The sequence below is a fragment of the Larimichthys crocea genome, chromosome I, assembly GCF_000972845.2.
Source record: "Larimichthys crocea isolate SSNF chromosome I, L_crocea_2.0, whole genome shotgun sequence".
Classification (NCBI taxonomy): domain Eukaryota; kingdom Metazoa; phylum Chordata; class Actinopteri; family Sciaenidae; genus Larimichthys; species Larimichthys crocea.
Window position 1 is genome coordinate 27,567,829 of NC_040011.1, and position 26,001 is coordinate 27,593,829.

The 26,001-nt window shown below is 41.0% G+C and overlaps 2 protein-coding genes across 6 annotated transcripts in view; both read right to left on the minus strand.

Annotated features, from left to right (window-relative positions):
* Positions 1-11,036: 11,036 nt before the first annotated feature.
* LOC104923484 (P2Y purinoceptor 4) lies at positions 11,037-15,553 on the minus strand. Of its 2 annotated transcripts, none has more exons than XM_010736588.3 (2): positions 15,293-15,553; positions 11,037-13,932 (listed from the first exon to the last, which is right to left on the minus strand). In XM_010736588.3, exon 2 carries the CDS (start codon positions 13,888-13,890, stop codon positions 12,808-12,810), a length of 1,083 nt encoding a protein of 360 aa, XP_010734890.1. In that variant the 5' UTR covers positions 13,891-13,932; positions 15,293-15,553; the 3' UTR covers positions 11,037-12,807. The 2 variants fall into 2 exon arrangements, with proteins under 2 accessions (XP_010734890.1, XP_019111861.1); XM_019256316.2 differs by having other exon boundaries at positions 11,037-13,948.
* Positions 15,554-17,876: 2,323 nt separating this feature from the next.
* inppl1b (inositol polyphosphate phosphatase-like 1b) overlaps positions 17,877-26,001 on the minus strand; it is a 28,916-nt gene continuing 20,791 nt past the window's right edge. For all 4 annotated transcript variants that reach the window (XM_010736587.3, XM_027272583.1, XM_027272661.1 and 1 more), the window contains 15 exons: positions 25,483-25,600; positions 25,265-25,361; positions 25,019-25,157; positions 24,780-24,879; positions 24,475-24,563; positions 23,631-23,712; positions 23,015-23,104; positions 22,811-22,924; positions 22,641-22,729; positions 22,460-22,547; positions 21,790-21,942; positions 21,313-21,385; positions 19,977-20,781; positions 19,763-19,878; positions 17,877-18,714 (listed from right to left, as the gene is read on the minus strand). In XM_010736587.3, coding sequence (XP_010734889.1) covers positions 18,621-18,714; positions 19,763-19,878; positions 19,977-20,781; positions 21,313-21,385; positions 21,790-21,942; positions 22,460-22,547; positions 22,641-22,729; positions 22,811-22,924; positions 23,015-23,104; positions 23,631-23,712; positions 24,475-24,563; positions 24,780-24,879; positions 25,019-25,157; positions 25,265-25,361; positions 25,483-25,600 — 2,247 coding nt within the window. In that variant the 3' untranslated portion in view covers positions 17,877-18,620. The remainder of the gene's footprint in view (positions 18,715-19,762; positions 19,879-19,976; positions 20,782-21,312; positions 21,386-21,789; positions 21,943-22,459; positions 22,548-22,640; positions 22,730-22,810; positions 22,925-23,014; positions 23,105-23,630; positions 23,713-24,474; positions 24,564-24,779; positions 24,880-25,018; positions 25,158-25,264; positions 25,362-25,482; positions 25,601-26,001) is intronic.

Genomic DNA, 26,001 nt, shown 5'->3' on the forward strand with positions numbered 1-26,001 from the left:
TGACTCTATATATTATATTTATATATATATATATATATCTCTATATATATATATATATATATATATTATATAATATATAATATTATATATATATATATATATATATATGCTTGTGTGTGAGAGAAGAAGGAGCACAGGAAAACAGGACCGGTCTGGCCCTTTGCCTGGAGTTGGAGATGTATATTACATTGATCAGGAAGAAATTACAGCTCTGAGAAGAAAGAAGGCAGGGCCCGCACTAATCTTATAGGTGTGTCACTGCTTGGCAGAAGGAGAGGAGAGAGAGAGAGAGAGAGAGAGAGAGAGAGAGAGAGGAGAGAGAACCTGTGGCGTCTTTACTGGAAACCGTGTCAGCACCACCCATCACACACTATTAGCTGCCATCAAAGCTCTAATTTACTTAGCATTACACCCCACTCCCTACATTCCCCTCCCTCCCCTGCGGTCTGGATGGTGCAGCTGGTGGGAAACGACTTCACTCCACTGTCCGCCCATCCAGGCAACGAATGACAGCTCGCATCAGGCTCTCAGCTCCTTCATATAGACAGCTCGACGTGAGGTATCCTCCTCCCCTTTGGTCCACCGCCGCCATCCGCCTCAGCCTTCAAAAAGCTGCTGGTGGGGAAGGAAGGGGGTGAGAGCAGGGGGAGAGAGGAGGACCAGTGAGGCCGGGGAGTGGGACCGGGGTGGGTTAACAGCCTCCCTTGTGCTCCTCGGTGTGACGGGTGTTGGACAGAGGACACAGAGAAAAAGAGAGAAGAAGAATGCCTACTCAGCGATCAAAAAGAACTTCCTGAGACCCAATGGGAAGTTGACCTCAATCCCCTAATCACCCACTTACCACCCCGGGCCGAGCCGAGCGGAGGGTGAGAATATAACGTTTGAACCTCATGGAGGTCAACCGTAGCGAAGGGAAGCACACAGAGAGTAATCATAATAGAGTAAGGTGAGGGACACAGGCCTTCACTGTGCCTCACAGACCAGCTTTCACCCAAATCAAATTTATCACATCAGGATAAAACCTCCTGACATGCATCATCTCATTTTCAAGAGGTTTTCTATCTCTAGATATATAAATAGCATAAACACGTAAAGCTATTTACATTATGTGTATAGCTGTTAGAGGCAGCACTTCGCTCAACACACATGCACAAACAACAAGTCTTTTCATCAGCATTTTACCGTGACACAGAGGGAAAAGACAGAACATATTGTGTTAGACATTACTGGCCGCCGAACTGAATGGTACTCTTACTGCTAATTAAGTGCTAATGGCAGTTCCCCCTGCAGAGAATACTAATTAATGTTCCATTCTTCTGCGGGCTGAGCGCGTACTCCACACGGCCTAATGGGGGAGGCAGGTACGTCTTCTCTCAGGCTGGGTTAATACGCAACACAGTGGTCTGAGTAGAGAGGGCCATACCAAGAGGGCTGCTTCCTGTTCCCTAATCTTAACAGACCCCCCTCAGAACACACACAATGGCCACGAGGTATGAAAGGATTTGTCCCTTAAATTGGGAAAATAGGCCAGCTTATGTGCCTGCGTGGATGGCACCTCAAAACTTTTGGTTGTCTGTCTAATGAGACATTAACACGGGGAGGAAATTCTGATTTAAAAGACATATGACAACAAAACAACCAGTGCATTTGCAGAAAGTTCTATTTTCTCTTCCGTCAGACAAAGTTATTTGTAAATTTAGGGGGAAGGTGTTCAATATTCACAGTGAAGTGCAGTGTAAGTCTGTATATAACTATTGTATGTAATTATATTTGTATCCAAATGGTGCAAAAGTATAAAAGTACTTGCAAAACTGTTCCTTTTTAAAAAAAAAAAAAAGATTTGTGATACTGAGCACCATTTCATATTGGGAATGTCTTCTTGTGTGTTTTCCTACAGAATTACGACCTAGAAACTGCTGTGTCTCTTAGAAAATACTTCTATTTTATATAGTTTCCGGGCTGCCAGAGAATGTGCCCCGCAGAAAAATAATAAATACATTACCGTTTGATGCAGAAAGCCTGGGATCAGATTCAAAGTGCTCAAGAATGAATGGATGTGTGGTATGCGCTGCGTGCCATGAGCGAAACCTAGATTGAGGATGGCATTGGAATTACCTGAGTGAGATAATGTGGTGCTTAGATTACTTTCAGTCCTTAAATGCAACACATTTAGGCAATCTTGTCCCCCAAAAACATGTCAATGTCTGAAAGGCTCCCTCTCGCTATCAGGAGCCTCTGGTCCCCACACTGATGCAGCTGGCAAGGCGCTACTGTCGACTGTCAAAACGCAGCGCCAATCTAGTTATAAAATAATTGAATTTTCATATCAGGGGGACCAGAGTCCCAGCCGACAATAGGAGTGCTGATCCTCTCTGTTTGGCTCAGCCCTTTGCCATGCGCATGATCAGTATGTTAATGTTCCAGGGTTTCTTTTTTTAGGGCACTTGTGCTCTCGCAATGTACTACCGATGCGGTTTCAAAAAATTGCAACTATTGATAAGTAGACAGCCAGCAACCCCTCGACCCCCTCCTCCCACCCAACATGCCCACCCCCCGCCTCCCCCAAACCCACCGAGGCTCTAGAACATTCTCGCACCCCCAACTCCCCCCATTATTAAAATTGTAATTTATTTTTCTAAATCAGAATGACAGCTTGCTTTCTTTTCTCTGCAGCAGGCAGTGAATCACCAAGCTTAAATACTTTCGTAACTTCGCTGACCCTGTGAGCGTGCTGCTCTGCCAGAGAAAATGGGACCTCCAACAAAGGCCCTCCACAGCCACAGCCGCCTTCGGTTCATTCCAAATGCGAAAATTTATCAAACTACGGATTTTTATAAGATTTTGTTAACATTTCCCCTCCTATCTTTTTCACACTTCCCCCAAAACACCCCACTCGCAACAGTTCTGCACTCCCAATCTCCTGGCCCACCTCCTGAAGAAAACTCATGCACTGGATAACTAAACAACCTTATTCAAACTATCCCTCTTTTTTTCTCTCTCTCCTCCATGTGACCCAGATCAGGATTATTTTCATAATTTATTAACTTAGCATATTTTTTTAGCCCTGTATGTGTTAAAAACAGCCTGCACCCACCTTATAAACCAGGGACATTAAACTGTTTCTGAGGATAAATTGGATTTGTAAAAAAAATGTGCCGCAGCATGTCGGCCTCAGAAATCAGGACACAAACAAGGCAACAAAGATATTCCTGTTTTCCTGTCCTGTTTCACAAACTTTGTGATTGTTCCGTATCTTGTGATTGCAGCTTGTGATCACTTGTGCAATCTGTGGATAAACGGATCTCAGAGAGAGAGAGAGAGAGAGAGAGAGAGAGAGAGAGAGAGAGAGAGAGAGGGGACCTGTGGCGTCTTTACTGGAAATCCGTGTCAGCACCACCCATCACACACTATTAGCTGCCATCAAAGCTCTAATTTTACTCTAGCATTACACCCCACTCCCTACATTCCCCTCCCTCCCCTGCTGGTCTGGATGGTGCAGCCTGGTGGGAAAACGACATTCAATCCACTGTCCGCCCCATCCAGGCCAAATTGGCAAATGACAGCTCTCCGCCTCTCAGATTTCGGGAAGTGAAAGGTACCACCGCCGCCATCCGCCTCAGCCTTCAAAAAGCTGCTGGTGGGGAAGGAAGGAGGGGTGAGAGCAGGGGGAGAGAGGAGGACCAGTGAGGCCGGGGAGTGGACCGAGGTGGGTTAACAGCCTCCCTTGTGCTCCTCGGTGGTGACGGTGTTGGACAGAGGACACAGAGAAAAGAGAGAAGAATGCCTACTCAGCAGATCAAAAAGAACTTCCCTGAGACCAATGGGAAAGTTGACCTCAATCCCCTAATCACCCACTTTACCACCCCGGGCCGAGCCGAGCAGGAGGGTGAGAATATAACGTTTGAACCTCATGGAGGTCAACAGTAGCGAAAGGGAAGCACACAGAGTTAAATCTGATAGAGGTAAGGATGAAGGGAACACAGGCCTTCACTGTGCCTCAAGACCAGCTTTCACCCAAATCAAATTTATCACATCAGGATAAACCTCTTGACATGCATCATCTCATTTTCAAGAGGTTTTCTATCTCTAGATATATTTAAATAGCATATAACACGTAAAGCTATATACATATACGTGTATAGCTGTATAGAGGCAGCACTCTGCTCAACACACATGCACAAACAACAAGCTCTTTCATCAGCATTTTACCGTGACACAGAGGGAAAAGACAGAACATATTGTGTTAGACATTAACTGGCCGCCCGACTGAATGGTACTCTTACTGCTAATTAAGTGCTAATGGCAGTTCCCCCTGCAGAGAATACTAATTAATGTTCCATTCTTCTGCGGGCTGAGCGCGTACTCCACCACGGCCTAATGAGGGGAGGCAGGTACGTCTTCTCTCAGGCTGGGTTAATAAGCGCAACACAGTAGGGTCTGAGTAGAGAGGGCCATACCAAGAGGGCTGCTTCCTGTTCCCTAATCTTAACAGACCCCCCTCAGAACACACACAATGAGCCACGGAGGTAATGAAAGGATTTGTCCCTTAAATTGGGAAAATAGGCCAGCTTATGTGCCTGCGTGGATGGCACCTCAAAACTTTTGGTGTCTGTACTAATGAGACATTAACACGGGGAGGAAATTCTGAATTTAAAAGACATATGACAACAAAACAACCCGTGCATTTGCAGAAAGTTCTATTTTTTCTTCCGTCAGACAAAGTTATTTGTAAAAATTTAGGGGGAAGGTGTTCAATAATTCACAGTGAAGTGCATGTAACTCTGTATATAACTATTGTATGTATATACTATTTGTATCCAAATGGTGCAAAAGTATAAAAGTACTTGCAAAACTGTTCCTTTTTAAAAAAAAAAAAAAAGATTTGTGATACTGAGCACCATTTCATATTGGGAATGTCTTCTTGTGTGTCTTCCTACAGAATTACGACCTAGAAACTGCTGATGTCTCTTAGAAAATAACTTCTATTTTATATAGTTTCCGGGCTGCCAGAGAATGTGCCCCGCAGAAAAATAAATAAATACATTACCTGTTTGGATGCAGAAAGCCTGGGAATCAGATTCAAAGTGCTCAAGAATGAATGGATGTGTGAGTATGCGGCTGCGTGCATGAGCGTAAACATAGATTGAGGATGGCATTGGAATTACCTGAGTGAGATAATGGTGGTGCATTAGATTAACTTTCAGTCCTTAAATGCAACACATTTAGGCAATCTTGTCCCCCAAAAACATGTCAATGTCTGAAAGGCCTCCCTCTCGCTATCAGGAGCCTCTGGTCCCCCACACTGATGCAGCTGGCAAGGCGCTACTGTCGACTGTCAAAACGCAGCGCCAGATCTAGTTATAAAATAATTGAATTTTCATATCAGAGGGGACCAGAGTCCCAGCAGACAATAGGAGTGCTGAGTCCTCTCTGATATTGGCTCAGGCCCTTTGCCATGCGCATGAAATCAGTATGTTAATGTTCCAGGGTTTTCTTTTTTTAAGGGCACTTGTGCTCTCGCAATGTACTACCGATGCGGTTTCAAAAAATTGCAACTATTGATAAGTAGACAGCCAGCAACCCCCTCGACCCCCTCCTCCCACCCAACATGCCCACCCCCCGCCTCCCCCCAAACCCACCGAGGCTCTAGACATTCTCGCACCCCCATCCTCCCCCATTATTAAAATTGTAATTTATTTTTCTAAATCAGAATGACAGCTTGCTTTCTTTTCTCTGCAGCAGGCAGTGAATCACCAAGCTTTAATTACTTTCGTAACTTCGCTGACCCTGTGAGCGTGCTGCTCTGCCAGAGAAAATGGGACCTCCAACAAAGGCCCTCCACAGCCACAGCCGCCTTCGGTTCATTCAAAATGCGAAAATTTATCAAACTACGGATTTTTATAAGATTTTGTTAACATTTCACCTCCTATCTTTTTCACACTTCCCCCAAAACACCCCCACTCGCAACAGTTCTGCACTCCCAATCTCCTGGCCCACCTCCTGAAGAAAACTCAGTGCACTGGATAACTAAACAACCTTATTCAAACTATCCCTCTTTCCTCCTCTCTCTCTCTCTCTCTCTCTCTCTCTCCCTCTCTCTCTGTGTGTGTGTGTGTGCTAGTGTTGACTCAACAAGGTCTCTTCAGGTCAAAACAGCCAGAGGTCACACTATTATCAGTAACCCCCTCATATCCAGGCCGTGGCCCCCGGCAGCAGGGAGACAGACAGCGTGGGGTCCTGAGGCCACAAAGCACAGATCAACAGGGATGAACGGCAACATTTGATCACTTCACAGATCTTTGGCCTGCGCACATCAGGGTCAAGCTTTATTCGGCGCAGGCATAAGAGTCTATCACACAGCTATCGACTGCCTTTTCTGACCACAGGTCATCGCCACAAAAGGAGTCGTCTCAGTGTTTAAAGGCATCTGAAACTGTCACATGGATCGTGGCCGTGACACTGATGTGTGCGAGAGTGGTGTGTGACTTTTAAGTTAAACAGGAAGATGGTTTAAGATACCGCCCTCCTCTGCTTTGTTGCTGCAAAGTTCAGGCATGTTTCTTGTTCGCCAACAGATCCCTATTTGCTTCACATTATTCCAGCCGCCTGATTTATTAAAGTAGCTAATATGTTGTAATCCCTGCTATCGCTCTCACCTTCTCACTGGCACACCTCTGTTTTGGGCTGTGCCACTGTGTGAACCAGGGGTGTGCAGGCACGGTTGGTCTTTTGCTGACTGCCTGATAATTGAATGAGCGATTATCCCTCCCATTAATAGACAATGATACAGAAAGCACTGCCATATGTAAGGAATATTAATGAGTGGCTGCAGCGGCCTAGATAAGAGAAGCGCCATGCAGTTGCTGTAATAGGGGTTAAAACAATTTGCCCCCCTCCACCCTATCCCTCCTCATGCTCACACACCCACACACACACACACACACGCACACACAAGCTCCCATGCTTTCCACTACACTAATCCTCCATCCTCTCACCAACTAAGCGGGCTGCCACCAACCAACCACCCCCCATGGCCTGGACTTATGCTTGGTGCTGACCTCACTGCTGCCAAGGCCGACCCGCCATTGTGCAAGAGTGCAGGCAGGGTCACTTGACAACAGAATGACATGCTAATGATGGGAAGCACTGCGTGTTTAGTATTTATGTTATGAGACATTTTGCAACAAAGGAGCTGGAAAGATATGCAGGCATTGAGACGAAAAACTAATCACGGCTACCTCTTGGTTTTCTTCTTTTTTTTTGTTGCAATTTTCGTTCTATTTATCTAACCATTTCATTTCACTGAAGAATCTGTCTTCATCTTCTTGCTGTCACAAGTAAAGTGTGTTTTTTTTTTTTCTTCCTGATATCTAGGTAAAGTAAAGATGCAAGAGCAGCTGAAGCCAGCAGTGCCACAAAGGCCTATCCACCATCACGTCCATTAAATTTGCAGTGTTGCAGAGAGTCAGGCAGGTGAAACAGTTGGGGCACACTTCTATATGAATCGCCATGCCAATCAATATCTAACATCTATTAGCATCGGAAAGCAATATTTCCCCTTTTTACCTTGCAATAATTGTGCTTAATGCTGTGAAATACCTTATCATAGGTCTGACGGCAAAAGAAAGGCCAGTTACCATGGCGACTGTAAAAGCCATTGGTTTCCTTTTCAGCAGAATAATGAACTCTCCTCTGTGTGTCACTCTTCCACTCCACTCTCAGCCTCTTCGATTAAACTGAAGCCCATGCGTCCTTGAAATCCCACATCTCTGCTTTATAATTTGGCAAACAAGAGAAAAACATAGAAAAAATGTTCAAGGTTCAACAAATGCATCACTTTAGGCCGAGGTGTAGGCGTACCTCACAATCAATACACAATGTGTGCGTGTGTGTGTTTTTAATTTCACTGGCAGAAATCTCACCTCCTAATTAAAAGTAAATTTGTCTATATTCGCAATTACATTTTATTTCCTTAGAGCGCAGTCGTTTAAGATTATATTTTCACTGACCAATCTGCTTTTATTTTTGTTTTTATGATATTTGAAAATGTCTTAATGTTACAGCCCTACACTCAAAAATTTAAAAAAAAATCAACTTCAAGCTGATTCTGCTGCAGGTGAAGACTTTAAGCTGACGGAAAAGCTTGTCCAGAGTCTTCTAAAGTCAGTGCCATCGGATAAGACAGGACCCCTTTGTCACATATAATAATGATGGATACAAGGAGCTGAACACACTTCTCAAAGTGGTGTGAGGTGTCCTCCACAGCCAGGTTAGTTTTCTATATTTCTATCAGAATAAAAGAAGAAGGGGGGGAAAAAAATGTTTCTCTCTCTCTCATCATTGATTGCACTCACTAACCACAGTGTGTCCTTGAGCACATGCAGACATCCTCACAGCCCAAGAGTTTTATTCAGTGATGTTGTCTGCATTATGGTCGATTAAGGGTGGTGTGTGTGCGCGTGTGTGTGTGTGGGAGAGGGTAAGGAGGTGGCTGCACCTCATTCATGTAAATGTGCAGAATCGAGACGCACACAGATCCAAATAAAACCCATCAAATAATCAGGCTAATTAAACGGCAGCGGTGGGTCAATTTGCCTGATTTAGTTGTTTTGTTTTGTTTTTTTAGAAACTGGTTGAAAGGATAAATGAGAGTAAACATAGGCTACAACTTTATTAACTTTAATCATTTGGCATTAATTACTGGTGGAGGGAGTCTGTTATGTTTATACATAATTGTATTTTTTAATGCCGAAATCTATTTTCTAAGTTGTTGGCTGAGGCATTTATATATATATACATATATATATATTATCTATATATTATATATATATATATATAATATTCTCTGGTGTCATAATAAAAGTGGCTACATTTACTAATTAAAGTTACAAATACCACCATTCTAAATTTTAAAAACACGCCTAAATCTGCATTAATTAACATTAATTAACGCGTTTTCTTTCGCAGACATCTCGACGTCATATTCTTCAATACAAAAAATGTCTTACAAAGGGCGAAGATACCCGGGTTGCTGACTCACAGGCGTGCATCTACCACCCTCTAACATTACTCGAGCCAATCAACTGTTATATTAAAACTCTTAGTGAATTACAGCAACCGCGCACATAGCCTAAGTATTGTATAATTGTCAGTATTTAATATAGATATTTTTCGGACAGTACTTTTTTTACCATTTCTACAGAACAAATGGTTTCCTCAGATGTAAATGAAAGCACAGGTGGAGCACGTTCTGTCAGCACGACTATTTAGCTTCATATATTATTTGATTTGATTATAAAAACCTAAAGCCAGCAGCATGATTGAGACAAAGAATTTCCAGCAGCCACAAGGGGAAAAAAAATGTTCCTCCACAATATCCTCCTATTAAAAATCTGCTCTTTTTACCTCGATGGTCACGCATTTTGAGTTGATCTAAGTGGTTATTAGACGGTTTCTTGATCCCAGCAGAGGTAGATTTTTTTTTCTGTGGCTCGTCATTCAGCCTGACACAAAACATGAAGAAAATCATTCAGCTCAGATATTCTTTTCATCCTTCAAGGAGAATTTCCAGACAAGCAAACTTTCCTGGAATCACATCACATCAAGGGCATCATCAGTACAAATAATAGGGTGCATTTTGCCCTCAATGATCCTTCATCATCTCTTTGGCACACTCTTTTGTATGCACCGTAAGTAACAACTTTGCAATATTAAGATACCTATGTTCTGTTATTTTTAATGTTTGCTTTATGTACACTGTACCACTACACCGGACTCAGAATTTGCTTGAAACAGAATCAGACACACATGATTAACACAAAATAAATGTTTGTTTTTTAAAATTATTTACTATCAGTGGAGGGTGGGTCGATGGTTGTGTCCTCTGCCAGTCTGCAGAGTTGTTCAAGTTAAGATTTTAATTTTACACAAATACTTAAAAAAGGACAGAGCGTGTTTTCAGCACTTTTGCAGGTTCTACATCCTGAACATCTTACCTGGCTGGGTCGTGTGCTGGCTACCTTCCTCTGATATCCTTCTTTGTTTGCAAGACAACACTGAAGGTTCAAATAAAAGAAGGTTTAGGACAGTTTTACAGCACTAAAATGTCGTTTCAGGCAGTAAACCATCTGACTTATTTACTTGAGACACACCCGGCTAAGTAATTGAGCTGACCTCCTGAGAACAACCACCTGACACCAACAGACCACAGGGAGGCGCTCATGAGCTTACATAAGAGGAGTAAATGAGCTACATTACCACTGGGTGAAATGTGCCTTGAAATGTGCACAAACTGCCCTGTCTTCTTGGCAAACCTTTATTAGATTTATTCTAATGATCAAAAATTAGGTCATGCTTAAAAGGGGGAGGTCTTTGTCAGAGTCACATGAATTTGCTTTACATGCTAAGAGTCGGTAGAATAAAGTACAAGATGAAGAACAGTTTGTAAGTCTGCTGAGAAAACTTACGAGAGGGACTGCCCTACTGTTACCATTTTACTAGAAGATTTTTTTTTTTGTATTATGTCTGTTTAATGACATCAAACCTGCTCTGATGTAATAGTAATGCAAGCATCACGTATCAGCAATAAAGTACCAGAACAAGCAAGAATAAAATTAGAAGCTGTCACACAGTGTGGAAATACTGCATATTTTCTAATGTTAAACAAGATTCAAAGCATTCATCTTATACTGGGAGTGTACGCATTGCCCTTCATCCTGCTCACGTAAAACCATTTCATCATAGCTACAGTGTTTATATATCCAGTGCTCTTACCCGAGGTGACTAAGACTTCCAATGGAAAATATTCAGTGTATAGCTTACTCTGCTTTCAATTCACAGAAAGCTATACTGCACTGTATGTTTTCAGCAAGTGGAGTTGGGGGTATAGTTTCAGTATGACTAAATGTGAACTTTACAGAAGTGGTAAATTGCATGGTTTTCTTATGAATCTGAAGATCACTTTACATTGTTCCTTTAATAAGGCTGAGCTGACTAAGAAGTGAGAGTTTCAGGAAATCGTGGGTGAATTCACACTAACCAGGCAGGGAAGCATCATTGTATTAGCAGTTAATTCATGTGACATATATTATACACCGTGACTTCACATGGTAACACTTGGGGATACATATCAAACTGTAATCACAAAAAAACATCATATAGAGAATGGTCGTACTTAATGAGAACACCATGTGACACATCAACATTAAAAACAAGGGTGGACGGACAAATGCTCTGTAGCATTAAGTAAAACTTTCCAAATCTGCTTTCACAATCTGCAAAACTATCAAGGAGTTCAGCCTAGATTACTGAGAAAAAAGGGCCTTCAGATTCCATGCATCAATCCCAAAGGTAAAAGGGTAAAAAGGAAAATCCCATATCCTTCTAATGAGGCGTGGGTGGTTTGAAAAGATATGCTGATCCAGATCAGCCTCGCTGCTTTCCTCCATAGTTGAGCAAAAGACAGCTGTGAAAGTTGAAGGATAAAAACAGCTGGAATCAGGAGCTGTACTGGCTGTAGCTGCAGTTTCTGGGTAACACACAGACATTGTTGATAAAACAGGAAGTATTGCCTCATAACTGTCTCAATTTTGAGGCAAATGGCAAAGCTATCTGTCATCTTTGGTCAGACATTACAATAGAAATAATAGCTATGAACTTAAATATTTAGATCTGAGCTTGTCCGACCTTATTACCCAAGATGACAACAATTCAATGACTAAATCATCTATGATTTACTTAATGCACCTGTGACCACTGGTGTCAAAGTCTTTCACCCAAAGTGTCTCAGTTTCAGTTCTCATAATTTGAAAATATACCTTTTCTTCTGCATAAACATCATTTTCCCACAACACATTGCAGTAGCGCAGTGTTGTTGACGAAATCACCTAAACCGTTGACCAAGAGCAGAGAGTATGTAGCCTACTTAGGTAGCTATTATGTAACTAATATTTATCAAATCTCTTTGGGTGAGGCACTGTCCCAACATTACAATGCAGAAACTACAAGCTGCTCTGAGTTTTTTGGACACTTAATTCCAATTAACTCTTTGTTGTTTAAGTTATCAGGTTTTATTACAAAAGATTTGGCTGACAGCTCTTCTTCTGGAAGCCACAGCTTCTTCTTCTGTCACTGAAAGGGGGCGGGGAGGCACGACAGCCGTTTACAGTAATTGAGTCAAATAACAGTAAATGAGTTATTTTCATCTGAAGCAGGAAGATTTGTATCTAATCACAGTGACAATGTTAACAAATAAATCAGACAAATGATTGATATCCCAGCAGTTGTGGCCTTAAAATAAAATCCTGAGTCCTCTTTGTCGGAGATGAGGCTGTGTATAGATGCAGTCGATTTGAGATGAGACACAGACCAAAAAGTGGTCTTAAGATCAACTTCAGATTCAACCTTGAGACCAGGAGTGCTCGAGTACTACAACACTGCAGCAACATAAATACCATCTATTATAACTTGAGATTCACGTAATAATCCCTTTGTGGTAGACTGTACAGAAGGAAAGGGTACAGGTTCAAACTTGAAATTCAGCTTACAAACACATTAAACACGTGACAGTGAGGGGAATTGAACCATGGTCCTTATACTTGTTAACACATCCATTAGATGGAGATTCGATAGAGCAAACACAAGTATTGTAAGTAAATGTTACACAAAACCGATTTTCTTCCAAACCTCTCAGTGCAAAAGAAGGACAATTTAACAATTCTGCACATGGCATAAAAACTGTTAGCTTTGCCTGGAGCAGAAATCTTTAATACATGTTTAATACTTGAGATTTCGTCAACAGATTTGACGCTATCTCTCAATCTCTCCACTGGCTATCGCGGCAGAGTTCTTATAGACCAGAGCAATGTTGTTGTTCGGCTGTGTTTGTGACTGTTCAGGTGTTTGGCTGTTTGTCGTCTGTCTTTTTCCTGGCAAAACAGACATTAGTTTGGACCGGTAGTGATCCCCAGCCAGGAAATATAGAATTGGGTCAATACAGCTGTTGATGCTGGCCAGGGGCCTGGTGATCTTGTAAGTAAAGTTGACAATATTGAGGAATCTACAGTTAAGATCTAACATGCGAGAGGTGTAATAGAGCGTGCGTGTGATGTGAAATGGGACAAAGCTCACAGCAAACACAACCAACACCACAATGATGAGCTTGATGGACTTCTGATGGGAGGCGGCGCCTTGCCGACTTGAAGATAATCCTTGTCTGGGCCGGCAGAGGGTCCTCGCCATCAAGCAGTAACACACCACAATGACCAGAAAAGGTATGCCAAACAGTAGAACCATGACAACAGAGCTGTACTGCACGTACTCATCAAAGAACTTCTGGTTGGTTGTATCATGGCACAGGGTGTCATTGTCCCTCCTGGAGGTAGTGACGAAGATGAGTTTGGGCACCAGGCACAAGGTCACCACACCCCACACAATGCCACACACTAGGTGGGCATGGCGGGACTTCACCAGGGTCAACGCCTTGATGGGGTGGCAGATGCCCAGGTAACGGTGCACACTGATGCAGGTGAGAAGGAGGATGCTGCAGTAGAGGTTGGCATAGAAGAGAAAGCGCACTATTTTGCAGGCGGCAACTCCAAAGGGCCAGTGGCTGCGGTTGGCATAATAATAGATGAGGGTGGGCAGGGAGAGGACGTACAGGAAGTCGGACAGGGCGAGGTGGAACATGTACACCGTACTGGGGTTCCAGGGGCGCATCTTTAGGAACAGCCACAAAGCTGTAGCATTGAGCACGAAGCCAAACACAAACACCAGACTGTAGGACACAGGCAGCAGGATGTACTTGAACTCCTCATTAAAGCGACAGCTGTGGTTTAAGATCGAGGTGAACACCGATTGATTGTGCGCGGCAGGGCTGCTGACCGTTTCCATAGTGATGTGACTTCGCACTCTCAAGCAGGCAGATGACCAAACCTTGAAAAAAAGAAGACTTTGACATTATTTATAGAGAAATACACATGTAGATTTAAATTAGTTGACAAAAAGATTAATTGGCAACTGCATTTATCGAGAAAAAATATCAATGATTCCAGCTTCTCAATTGTGAGGATTTGATGCCTGTCTCTGTTTTTAACACTGCAAACTGAAGCTCTCTGAGTTTTGGGCATTTGAAGATGTAAACCTTGATCTCTGTGAGATTGTGATGCATGACCTTCTCAGTGTCACTTGTCCATGAAAAAAGAAAAATGGGCAAACAGGATTTCCTGGCCATGTGATGTCTCTTTGTCTTATCAAAGTAAGACTGCCGTTTTCACAACAAAACAGTAAAACATGCATTTATATTATAACATTTCAGTAAAATTGAGATAAAGTAAACGTTGCCATATGAATACAGCAAAAAGAGAAAAATGTTATTTAGTTAGAGTCAGGGCTACAGTGTTTCCTTCTGGGTAGTAGTAGTGGGATAGAGGTATAAAGCAACCAGTGGTAGAAAAGGTATTCAGACTTTTTACAAGTATGAGAAACAATACCACAGTTTGAAAATTAGTAGTCCTGCATTCAAAAACTACAAAATTAGACAAAAGTATCAGCATCCAAATATCCAAATAAAGAAAAAGTACTCATTATGCAGAACGCCCCATTTCAGTAAGATATTTATATTATTATTATTATTTAATTTTTTTTTTTTTTAACTGTGGTATTGTTTCTCTTACTTGTTAAATGTCCGGTTTATTGAATAGGTTCTACGTTTGCGCTGGTATATAGATAATATATATATACTTTTAGTGGATTTATCAGCTACTTTTTGCTACGATACTTTTCTCACTTTAGTCATGGTTGCCTATAAACATGAAATATATAGATATATATATATATATTAATATATATATATATAATATATATTATATATACATACAACACCACAACACCATATATATATATATATATATACCCGAAGGGAAGTATTGTATTTTCATTCAGATTAGAACACAAATATAATCAACAAATGAGTGATAACAACAAATTAGTGATGATGTGTTATTACGGATAAGTATACGACTTCACTGATCTCAGTACATGTATATGATTATATAATTTGTTGATTATATTTGTGTTTAATCTGAATGAATATACAATACTTCCCTGCGTACAAGTAACTTAAAATTGTATTCAAGTGCAGTATTTGTGTAAATGCACTTGTTACTTTCCACCACCGCTGGTTAACATGTTTAAATGCTTAGACGATCATTGAAATAACCTGATCAGTTCTCAACAATGTTATTCTCGGTCAGACACATACAAACACAGTTATCCTGACACGGTGGATACTCACTCTAACGGGACCCTAAAGACGCGCTGGTATCGGGCTGCTCTCGATCCCACTGTTCCCACAGAGAAGTCTTCGTAGTGTCACAACTTTTACTTTTCAGCCCGGCACTTTCTCCTCTCAGTCCGCCGTGTTGTTGTTCCCTGAAGCCGCACAGGTTTTAAAAGTTATTTTCCTGTGGAAGTCGTGTTGGAGTCCATGGCACCGCCGCAGAGACAGTGAGAGCAGGACACATGGAGGGCACACACTACAAGACTGAAATGGGAAGTGTCGATGCTGAGTGGACAAAACTTCCGCCCAAAAAAGAAGTGGAAGTTACTTTCAGTTCAGTGAAACATGTGAAACTGTTACCACATCCCAATTACATGTAAACACTGATTATTCATTATTACAGATGTTATGTTTTGTTTTAAATACTAGAATATAAATATATTTTATTGTTTCATTTATGATAAGCTTGTATGTAACACTGTACAATTAAATTAGCCAACTAACACATAAAAAAGTCAGATTCTGCAATTTTTTGGAGCCACATTACAAAAACTGCTCACATGTTAACACCCACATGACGCACTCTTAACACCAGTTGAGTATGAGTACAGACACTTAGCAGCTAATACTGAATGTTTGAATGTGCATGTTTTAAGTCAAAGACATGATTATGTTTTTTGTCATGATTATGTGTCTTAGGAATACACTCACAGTCATACTAAAATGTTGTAGAAGTTAATATTTGCACAGCTGTACACTTATATAGTATAGCTGTTATAAAAAAGCAGCTGAGAACTGTCAGCTGAGAACTGGTTCGTCTCCTCAGCAATCTTCTCAAGCATTTCTCTAAGATTCATGTGATAAGGTGCATAACTGTAAAGTCTGATCATAAAGAAATAAAAGTAGGCAGGATGGATAAACTAAGGTTAATAATAAACCTAATGTTTGATTGCAAACAAGATCATATCCATGCCCAGTAACCCAAAATCTATGAACACATTTGGTTTGAATGACCCTTTTATGGTCTACGTTGAGGTTGATAGCAGAACATAAAATGTGACTTTGTTCACGTAGAGCACAAGAGCACACAGAGTGAAGTTCAGTTTTCTGGTCCCACTACAGGAAAGCATGGCGGTGAAAATCCTCCTCACATGGAAAGTCCAGACCCCCTTCACCCCATTAAAAGAGGCAGTAACATCATGTTCATCATGTGTGTGTGGGTCAGTTTGGTGGTAACAGTGTGAGTTTTCTGTGTTTACGTACTGTATTGGGTTTCTGTGGTTTAGATGTCAGGAATGTGAGTGGGCCACTGACAAAGCATGTTCTTCATCAGAAGCCCATTCAAAGTACAGCATTGGTTTACAGCACCTCACAGATGGAAAACATATCAACATACCAAACAAAGCTTTTATCAGGGTATTAATTCATTTTGTCGACTGTTAAACAATTGACTTGTTCATGTCTCCCCTCCACTCCAAAAATAAATAAAAAAAACACCCAGTGCAGAATAATCTACAGAGTTTGACAAGAGAAGTCATGTACCTACATGTACAGCATGATTGTTATCACAACTGGTTTGACTGTCAATCCCAACCAGACTGCAACTTCGAAACTACTATCTACTGTGGAAATGAAAACACAAACAGTGCACTGGAGGTAAAAGTATTTTTCCACTGAAGTTAAACTTTTGAATTGGCAAATATTCAATGAGGGAGGGGGCTGTGGAATTTGAAGAATTTTAGATATTTAGATAGAAGATATTTCAACCTATTGTTGGAAAACCACACAACACACTAATTATTACGCAAAGGAAACTATTGAGAGGGGTCCAGAGGGGATCTTTAAACTTTACTATGTCTAAATAAACATGTTTTTCGAAAAAATTCTTGCATAATCACGGGGCAGCTATGCCAGTCTAGGTTAAATTTGATGAGGTTTATATGGAAAGCATTCAATATTTGTCACCCTTTTCCTTTGAAGTGCATGTTTTTGAAAATTCCCAGGCCCCTTCATGTGATGACATCACTAATGTAAGTATAGCAGTGACACAGCGGCCGTTAACCCATAGCTGTTTCCAGAGAAAAAAAGGATGTGTTTGGACATGCTTTAATAAGTAACCACCTCAACTAAATGCTTCTAGAAAAACACAGACAGTCACACACTAAGTGAGTTATTTTAGGATCAGATTTTCAACCGTCCTATGTCTTTCTGCTGAGATCAGGCATTTAACTGAGCTGACAAGTACAGCTCTCGCACTGTTGTTCATCATGCCATAATGTCATTGAGTATTCACAAACATAACTGATGTAATCATATTTATAGAACTTGTTCACTCAACACGAATATCTGCAAGAATGTAAAATACGAATTAGAGATAAACAGAAATTAGACACCAACAATTGCCTTGTGAATTTCGTAGAATAAATATGGATGGATCTCTGGTTTCACAATCTCTCGACTCTTTAAACAGGCAAGATAAGTCCCTAAGACATATCTTAGTAACGCATATGCATTAAGTACGTGTCTAGGTGATTTGTGTACTTAAATAAAAGATTTTTCTGTTGCCACTACTGCTTAAAACCATGACATAACACTTGGGAACACTTGGTGACAGTCAAGAGTCGCTTTATGCACTTTACTTTTATAAAGGCTGCATAAAACATGCACAGTGGACACAGGTACTGATTAAGTGACACGATAGCAACATGAGCAACTATGAGACAGTAAACAAAATGAGATGGTAAGTCCTCCTATATCAACTTTACAGACAATGTTCCAGTAGATATGTACAGCTATGGATTTTTATGCTCCATTTGTTTAAAACAGGGCTTTTACAAGATCTAGGCTCAATAATAGCAGAGTATTGGAAAGCATACAGTAGAAGGGATGAAGGTGAATGGTAAACACTAGCCTTGGGTGAACACTGGAAATGAAAGGACTATACTTTTATAGTCATTTACAATTCATTTGAAATAAAAATCAATGAGACCATAATCAATATTTGTTTAAATGTCAGTACATGGTGATACGCATCCAGGTTTTCCATTCATATCACCCACCTCTTTTATTATCCGCCAAGATGGATAGATGAATAAAGCACAGGAGTAAAGCAGGAGTGAAACGAGTGCTTCCTGCATTTGTTCCCTTCTGTGTTGACACAGACAAACTATTGTTAAGAGTATTGATCGAGTAAATGAAAAGATGTCAGGGCTGTGGTGAGTCCAGCTGATGTGATTGATAGCCGATCAGCGTGTCCTCTTTTCAGTTCTCAGTTCTTACACGCTTCCAGTTCTAACTGAGAAGACTACGAGTCTTCGTACCAGCGAGGTTTGCCATCTCTGTGTCAGTTCCAGTTCCTGGGCAGGTTCTCGAGGATCCTGCGGCGATGTGAAGGATTCGTCACTCCTGCAGCACGAAGATCCTCCTCAGTGATTCCACTGTGGAGAGGAGAAATGGCACAAAATCAAAGCATATTTTTTTTACTTGTTTTGTAAAGATTATACCTTTACAGTCCAAGATGTCTTACACTGATTAAAGCTTGGCCACGGAGAATAGAGGATTCATCAGTACACTTATCGTGACATGATGCCGCCTCAATTCTGAAGAAGCTGTCCTCTCATCAACTCATTTATATGCCCTCAGGACAGTGACAGAACTATTTTGTTCATAAATAGTCATACTCAATGCATCTACAGTATAAGGTGTTAGTAAGTATAAGCCAATTGGTCATTAGTCTACACACAAGGTAATATGTTAGTGGTCTGACATTGTTATCTGACTCTGTCGAGGTTTCTATGTTATGTAGATGTCGTCTGTTGTGTCTTGGGAGCCCAATCCTCTGACCTTGGTTACCATAGTAATAATCAGAAAGGTGCCTGCTTTCCCAAACACAAACATAGCTATTTTGTATCAAGATGAAAATCAGTGTCTCCATAACAATCTAAGATTTAACACTGTCCCTATAGCGACCTCAAGAAATTTGCACACTATGTCACCCACATATGTGGCATGCTAGAAGAAAAAATTAAATTACATATATTTCAGCATAGGGGTCCCAGTGATTAATGCAACCGTCTTCTGAACACAGAGGGTATCTCTGTCTTACTCACATAAAGAATGGAATAAAATATAACTCAATTAATAGATGTAGGTTATTCATTGATGGAACTTACATCATGCATGCTATAGTTTTCATTCTGGTCTTCTAATTGTATGAATGGGTGACATAGTGAAGCAGAAATGGAGCAATGTGTTTGGGGAAAAAAAGAGGAAAAGAAAAAAGAGCAGAGTAATTTCTTTTCAGAGATGAAATTGGCACTTAAAAGCCAAGTTCCAAAAGCAAGACTGCTTTCAACCAAACATAGAATTTCTGTAAATGCACAAATCTTAATAATGTGACTAGAATTATTTGTGTCTGTCTATGACACCCTGTCATGAGCCTGTATAAGTGTGGCTGCTGTAACATGTTATTTAAAATCATTTTACCTGAAGTAATCCAGATCATCCCAGCCATTGAGGCTGAGTCCCAAGGTGTATTTCTGAAGACCCAGAGCACTGAGAAGTTCCCGTACAGTTTCTGGTGCGCCTTGGAGGACAGACACCTGCATCGTAATAAAGAAGGGAGACTTTTTTTCTTTTTCTTTTTTTACAGAGAACCAGTCACATCTTCTAAAAACTGTCTTAGCAAGCAGTATCCTACCTCTTTCTCCCAGCTGTAGCCTCTATCTGCATGCTTGCAAGGGCCATTTCTATAACCAAGCCTCTGGTTTGGTATGGATGGGCCTCTCTGCTCTGTGGGGAAGAAGTCAACCTCGCTGAGTGACTTTGCAATTTGCAAAGCAGTAAGGGAGTTGTCTCCTGTAGGTCCGGAGGGCTGCTGATCCACTATCCAGGGAACAGAGGTCTGACGATGTGCTATGTGAGTGGGGATGTAGGGGAAAGCTGATGGTGCCTTGGCTGCCCTGATGGGATTGGTCCTTTCTGGGAGAAGCTGATGTTGATCCCTTTTGGCTTTTTCCCTTATGATTGCTGAATGATTCATATACAAGTTCCTCAGGTTCTTCTCAGGCAGTATAGAGTCTTGAACAATATTTATACTTTGGTATTTGTCTCTGGGTTGTGAAGTCTGTTCCTGGTACTGTGACATGGCATTACTTGATGGTGGAGGTATGGGAGATGGGTTTTTGGCTGGGAAAAGCTGATAGGAGGAGTTGGTTTGGGGTGTGTGAAGGTCATTGGTTGGAGTGTACTGGGGCAGGACGGCTGGAATTTCAATCTCTGTAAAGTCTGATCTGCGACAGGGTCTTCTGTCAAAGCCCTGACCCTGACGTCCTGAGATTTTTGGGAGCTGCAAGGCCTCATTTCCAGACCAGATCACCTGTGGGTCCTTTCGCTGGGGGAGTGCCTCCTCCACCCTGCGCGCCACTGACACACCTTCAAAGATGAAGTAGGCAGGATTTGTGTAGCTGCTTGGAGTTAGTTTGGGAGGAGCTGCTGCTGAAGACCTGCAATGAATAGACAAGTCTTAAATTTAAAAAAGTAAAAAAGTAAGCTACGATTTTATGTTATCAAGTGTGTCAAGAGTGTCTCAGCCCTCACTCACTTTCTTCACAAGAGTTTGTGATATGATTGCTAACACTCGCTGTTAACATTACAGGTGTTCAGATGTTCAAAAGTGGAACTGTGTTTAAAATAGCAAATAAGGGCTGCACTGTTGTGGGCATGTGATTACAGCTACTGGTGGGAAGATGAAATACAATCCAGGCAGTACAATTTGAGCAGTGTGTCTGAAGGCTCGTCAAATGTCAAAACACACACACACACACACACACACACATATACATATATGCATATGTATATATATATGTGTGTGTGTGTGTGAAATAAAGGGAGAAACAGGGTTGTTTATATTGAAAAATATAACTTATAAAATGTGCTGTCATGCTCAAAAGGACTTTTAAGCCTAAGCTAAAGAGCTCATAAAGGATTTTTCTACTGTTTTGTATTGATGCACAGAAATATGAAGAGGTCCTCACCTGTTTACTGGAACCCGTGTAGATGCAGGAGTCATGTGTCCCCTCCCAGGATCTTTCTCAAAACAAAACAACTCTAAAAAAATCCAAATGATAGGAAATGAACAACGCAAAGTGTCTTCAAAGTCCATGTGTGTGTATGTAGGCTAAAGGCAGTGTGTGTCAGTTTACAATCACACAGTATAGTAGGGTTTGTGTGTTTTGTGATAGTGCCTGACCTGTGACATAATACTCGTCTGTCCTGTGTCTCAGGATGCATCTGGTCAGGGTCATTCAATCAGGAGCCAAAAGAGGAAGCGGTCGATAGATACCAGCAAGTATAAAGCCAAGCCAGGGATCATTGAGGAACCAAATAGAGGAAGCAATGTGAGACTCATAGGAGAGTCAAAGAATGCAGTGACAGTGGAGGTGAAAGCTTAGTGGGAAGTGATAGTGCAAGCGAGGCAAAGAGTAAAAGAGGAAAAGTTCTGGCTGACCCACCATAGATTTTCTCCCGCGTTCCTCGTCTGTCTTTAGGCACATGGATCCTGACCCGTCCTCTTATGGAGCCCATCTCCTCGCCACGGTGACTCAAAAATGTCTCAAACTGCTCTGATGCACCAGTGAGTGAGTGCAGAGCCACACAGCATTCACCTATAAACAAAGATTATTCCTAAGATCAGTGCTTCTCCCCTTCAGAAGCTGAAAAATGTCTGACGGAAAGGTTAGCACAATATTTAATTGTTTACTTATTTTTCCAACGTAAATCATATTCATCCAACTTAGTTTCACTCCCTGGTCATCAACCTCACCCTGCAGTGGCTCTGTACCCCGATGGTGGGACCCACCCCCCAGAACTACTGTATTTGATCAATGAGACATAATGGCCTAATGATATTGTAGGTGACTTGAAGCACTTAAAAGAAAATGTATATTTAAAACACTCAATTCAATCAATATTGCAAAAATAGTGAATGAAACTGTTGACAGACAGTTGCGTTATTCCAATAACATGTTGCTGCTCAGCTTTTTAATATACATTTTTGGAGTTTCAGCTAAAGCTGAAATCTGCAAACTGTATGAAAACACAGCAAGAAATGAATAAACTGTTTGTAGTTACACTGTCATTCCTTATCAGTGGGGGCTAATTAGACAAAAAATAATAACCAACCGTATGACTCAAACCCATCACATGACTTGACAGACAACAGAAGGTGCTGATCCTGGAGATACTCCATGTCGGACATGATTGGAAGAAGCTATGACAGACACAAACAAATCACAAGTTAACAACCTGACTTCAAAAACAAACAATATTTTTAGCCATTTCCCAAACAGACTGAGCCTCAAACCTTCGGCAGCTGTTTGAAGGACCAGCCCAGTTTGAGAAACCCGGGAACATCACAGCTCTGTGAGTCATTCTCACTTGAACGTCGTGTCTCTGCAAAGAAAGATATGAATGCATTTTTGCCACCGTTTTATAATGCTTGATATAAAATCTCTCTTTGATGTGACACCATACCTTCAAGGCAAGACGAGTGAAATTCAATGAAGAACTTTGCCTTGCTTGCCGTCTTCACAATGGCCTCGATGCCTTCAAGCTCTATCCAGGCCCGCTCCATGCTTGAATTTAGATCTGTGCCAGACAAATGCATAACAATACTGTTCAGTCAATAAAGAGATTCAGTCATATTCCATCTGTTTGTGTCCACAACAATGACCGCACCTGTTTTGGAGCTGAGCTGTGATGTCACCCCCACTTGGAACGTGGCAAAAACAGGTGAGTGATCACTTGTGAAGATGTCATCTGTGCAACCTGGTAAGAGACAAATCCTGCATGTTACTATATTATTATAATTCCAAAAACAACACTAAATATTTATCAACAATAGAAATACAAATATATCTAATATCTTGTACTACAGCTAAAATAGTTGCACAGCTCTGTGAGGCAGATGAGGTGTCAGCGGTATTTTGCAAGATCTGACAAAGGAGTGATTTAAAAGCAGCTTTGCTATTGCCCAGTATTTGTAATGTTTTGATAGTTTGCTGAGGTTGGTCAGAAACAGAAGCTCAGGCTGAAAGAGGAAATGAGTATGTTTCTTCGGGGACCACAGGATGTAGGGGTTGACCGTTATTCGTTTTGAGGCTTGCTCTCATTTCAAAGTGGTACAAATGAAAAAAAAAGGACCACAGATATCTAATTTGAGAATGCTGCAGCAAAACCTTTCGGGTTTGCCGAGACTTAAACACTGCCCTTGCTTTGTGGCTCTTATACATTTTGTTTTTTCCCTTTTTTTAAACTTTTCTACTTAAAGCTTTTTTTTAATGTTTGATCTCACCATATGCAGTGCAGACGATGTGTGTCTCTGGGTAGGACTTCCACAGAATCCGGTCACACCATGATGGAACATTGACTCGCACCTATAGAAACAGGTTTAGACATGAATCAATTATTTAGTATTTTAGTCTACAAATGAAATGTACATGTTTGTCTACATATGAAATTCACACTGTATGCAGTGAAGAGGGCCTGAATTCCTGTGATGCCAGACGTTCCTTTTTTAGACTGTGTCCTATTTTTGGCCATGGCAGCTGCTGCCCCCCCGTAAATGGGATTACATAAAAATATCTTAATAGGTGAGTTAACTCTGATTTTAGAAAGCTCTAAGGATCTTTTCTATGTTGTTCTCTTTTGTATAAATAGTCTGAAGTGAATGATGAGGTACTTTCATGTGAAGGATATTAACAAAGCAATTGATGCAATCCTGAGAGGCTACAAGAAGGAACATTTATTCATAGTGAGCAATGTTTAGATACATCTTCATCTAAACCAAGAGCCTAAATCCATGTAAGCGGCTCTGTGAGGCTGACCTTAAATCTCAAATGTCTTTAGGATATTGTCTGTGAATCATGAATGTCTGCTCCAAATTCCAGGGTAATAAATCGATAGTAGATGTCGAGATTTCACAGGATAAGTTAAATATTTGAGCTATTAGTGACACTAAAGAAAAAGTCAGGCCATCACCAAAGTCAGTAGCATGGCTAAACATATTTTGGCAACTATTTAAGGGGGCAGATATTTTTATCGTGAACATGCATCCTCTATCCTGCACCTGAAAGATTTTTTTTAATGTACTCATCATCTTGTTTTGAGGTGCTTTTGCACGAGAGGAAATGACTCACCCCTGAAGTCTTGTACTTTTGCCATAAGTAGCAGTCCCTTGAGCCCCGTTCATACCGATAGGTGGGTGGAAATGCAATCTTCTCTTCCTCTTAACCATGACAAATAGAGAGAGAACACAAAGTGAGGTAAGCAAATGTAGAGCTAAATCATATTTAAACAATTCTGTATTTACTTATTAATTTTACTTATTACTTATTTATTTTTTTAATTGCAAAAAAGCATTCAAGTGATTGTACAATAGCTGTCTGATATTTATAGTTTTCGCTTTAGAACAAAGGCCAACCAAGGGCAAACTGAAACTCACTGAAATTGAGAAAGGCCTTCCTCTTGTGTCTCTCCCGGGTCAGTTGGTCTGCACACATAAGTTCCTCAAACTCTCTCTTGGACACATGTTTCAGGATGTCCTAGAATCAGTAAAGTTCACAAAGAAACGGAGGCATCACTGCCTGGGATTTCTTAATTGACTATTATATAATTATCAATGCTGCTAAATTAAAAAAAGTTAAAGTTAAAAATAATTAAAATAATGGCAGTTGGTCTGACCTGTACATCCAAGTCGAGTCTGTAGTTTAGGTCTCCACACCAGAAGAGATGAGTGAAGCGCAAGCTGATGTCAAAGGCACCAAGCTGTTTTTCACCCAGAGAGAGCAGTCTGAGGATGTCCACAAAGTTCTGGTTTCTCCTGAGGTGATGTTCATGAAAGTAGACAATTATAAATATTTGCTATGTAGGAATGAAACAGGAACACATAGACTTGGTCGTACACATACACTCATAGACACAATGTACCTTAGGACTTTCTCACTTCCAGAGGTCAGGTGACAGTTAACAAACCCAAAAGATGTTCCATTGAAGAGGAAAGAAACGCCAACAGCCCCTTTGTTTCCTGAAACAGAGATAATCAAACTCAAACCTCCAGGTTATTAAAAACACATTTGCCCTTTAATCATACACTGATCTTTCTGGCTGGCAGCCCTGACACAATGAGATAATGCAGGGCAGCTTACCCAATGTGTTCCCTAAGCCGGTCCTCACACTGGCTGTGTTCACATGGCTGATGCGGCTCTCGTGCTCCGGCTTCACAAACACAGCCAGCCTCATATTCCAGAGGGACTGTACTGACACCTACAGGACAATGCTTTGTATTACAAGAGATGACAAAAACCGTTTCCAAATGGTCAAAGAACACATGATTACAGATTTTTCATTTGATTTGACCCACTTCAGTACACCAGATGCTTATTTTGCAATTGAAATCACATCTTTGCAAAAACAAATACTCTGATCAAAAATATAATCTATCACTGAAAAGATATATTCCCACAAGAACACTGACCACAAAACAGAAACTCTTTGAATCCTGTTTTATAATCTGAGATGCTGCTGAAACATTTTCCATTCAGGTGAAAACACCTATCATACACCCAACCACAAGTAACACTTCACAGTTTTACATGAAGGTAGAAGCCCTTTTATATGCCGAAGAAAGTGTTTTCATCTCTTCACATATTCACTACAGAGTAGAC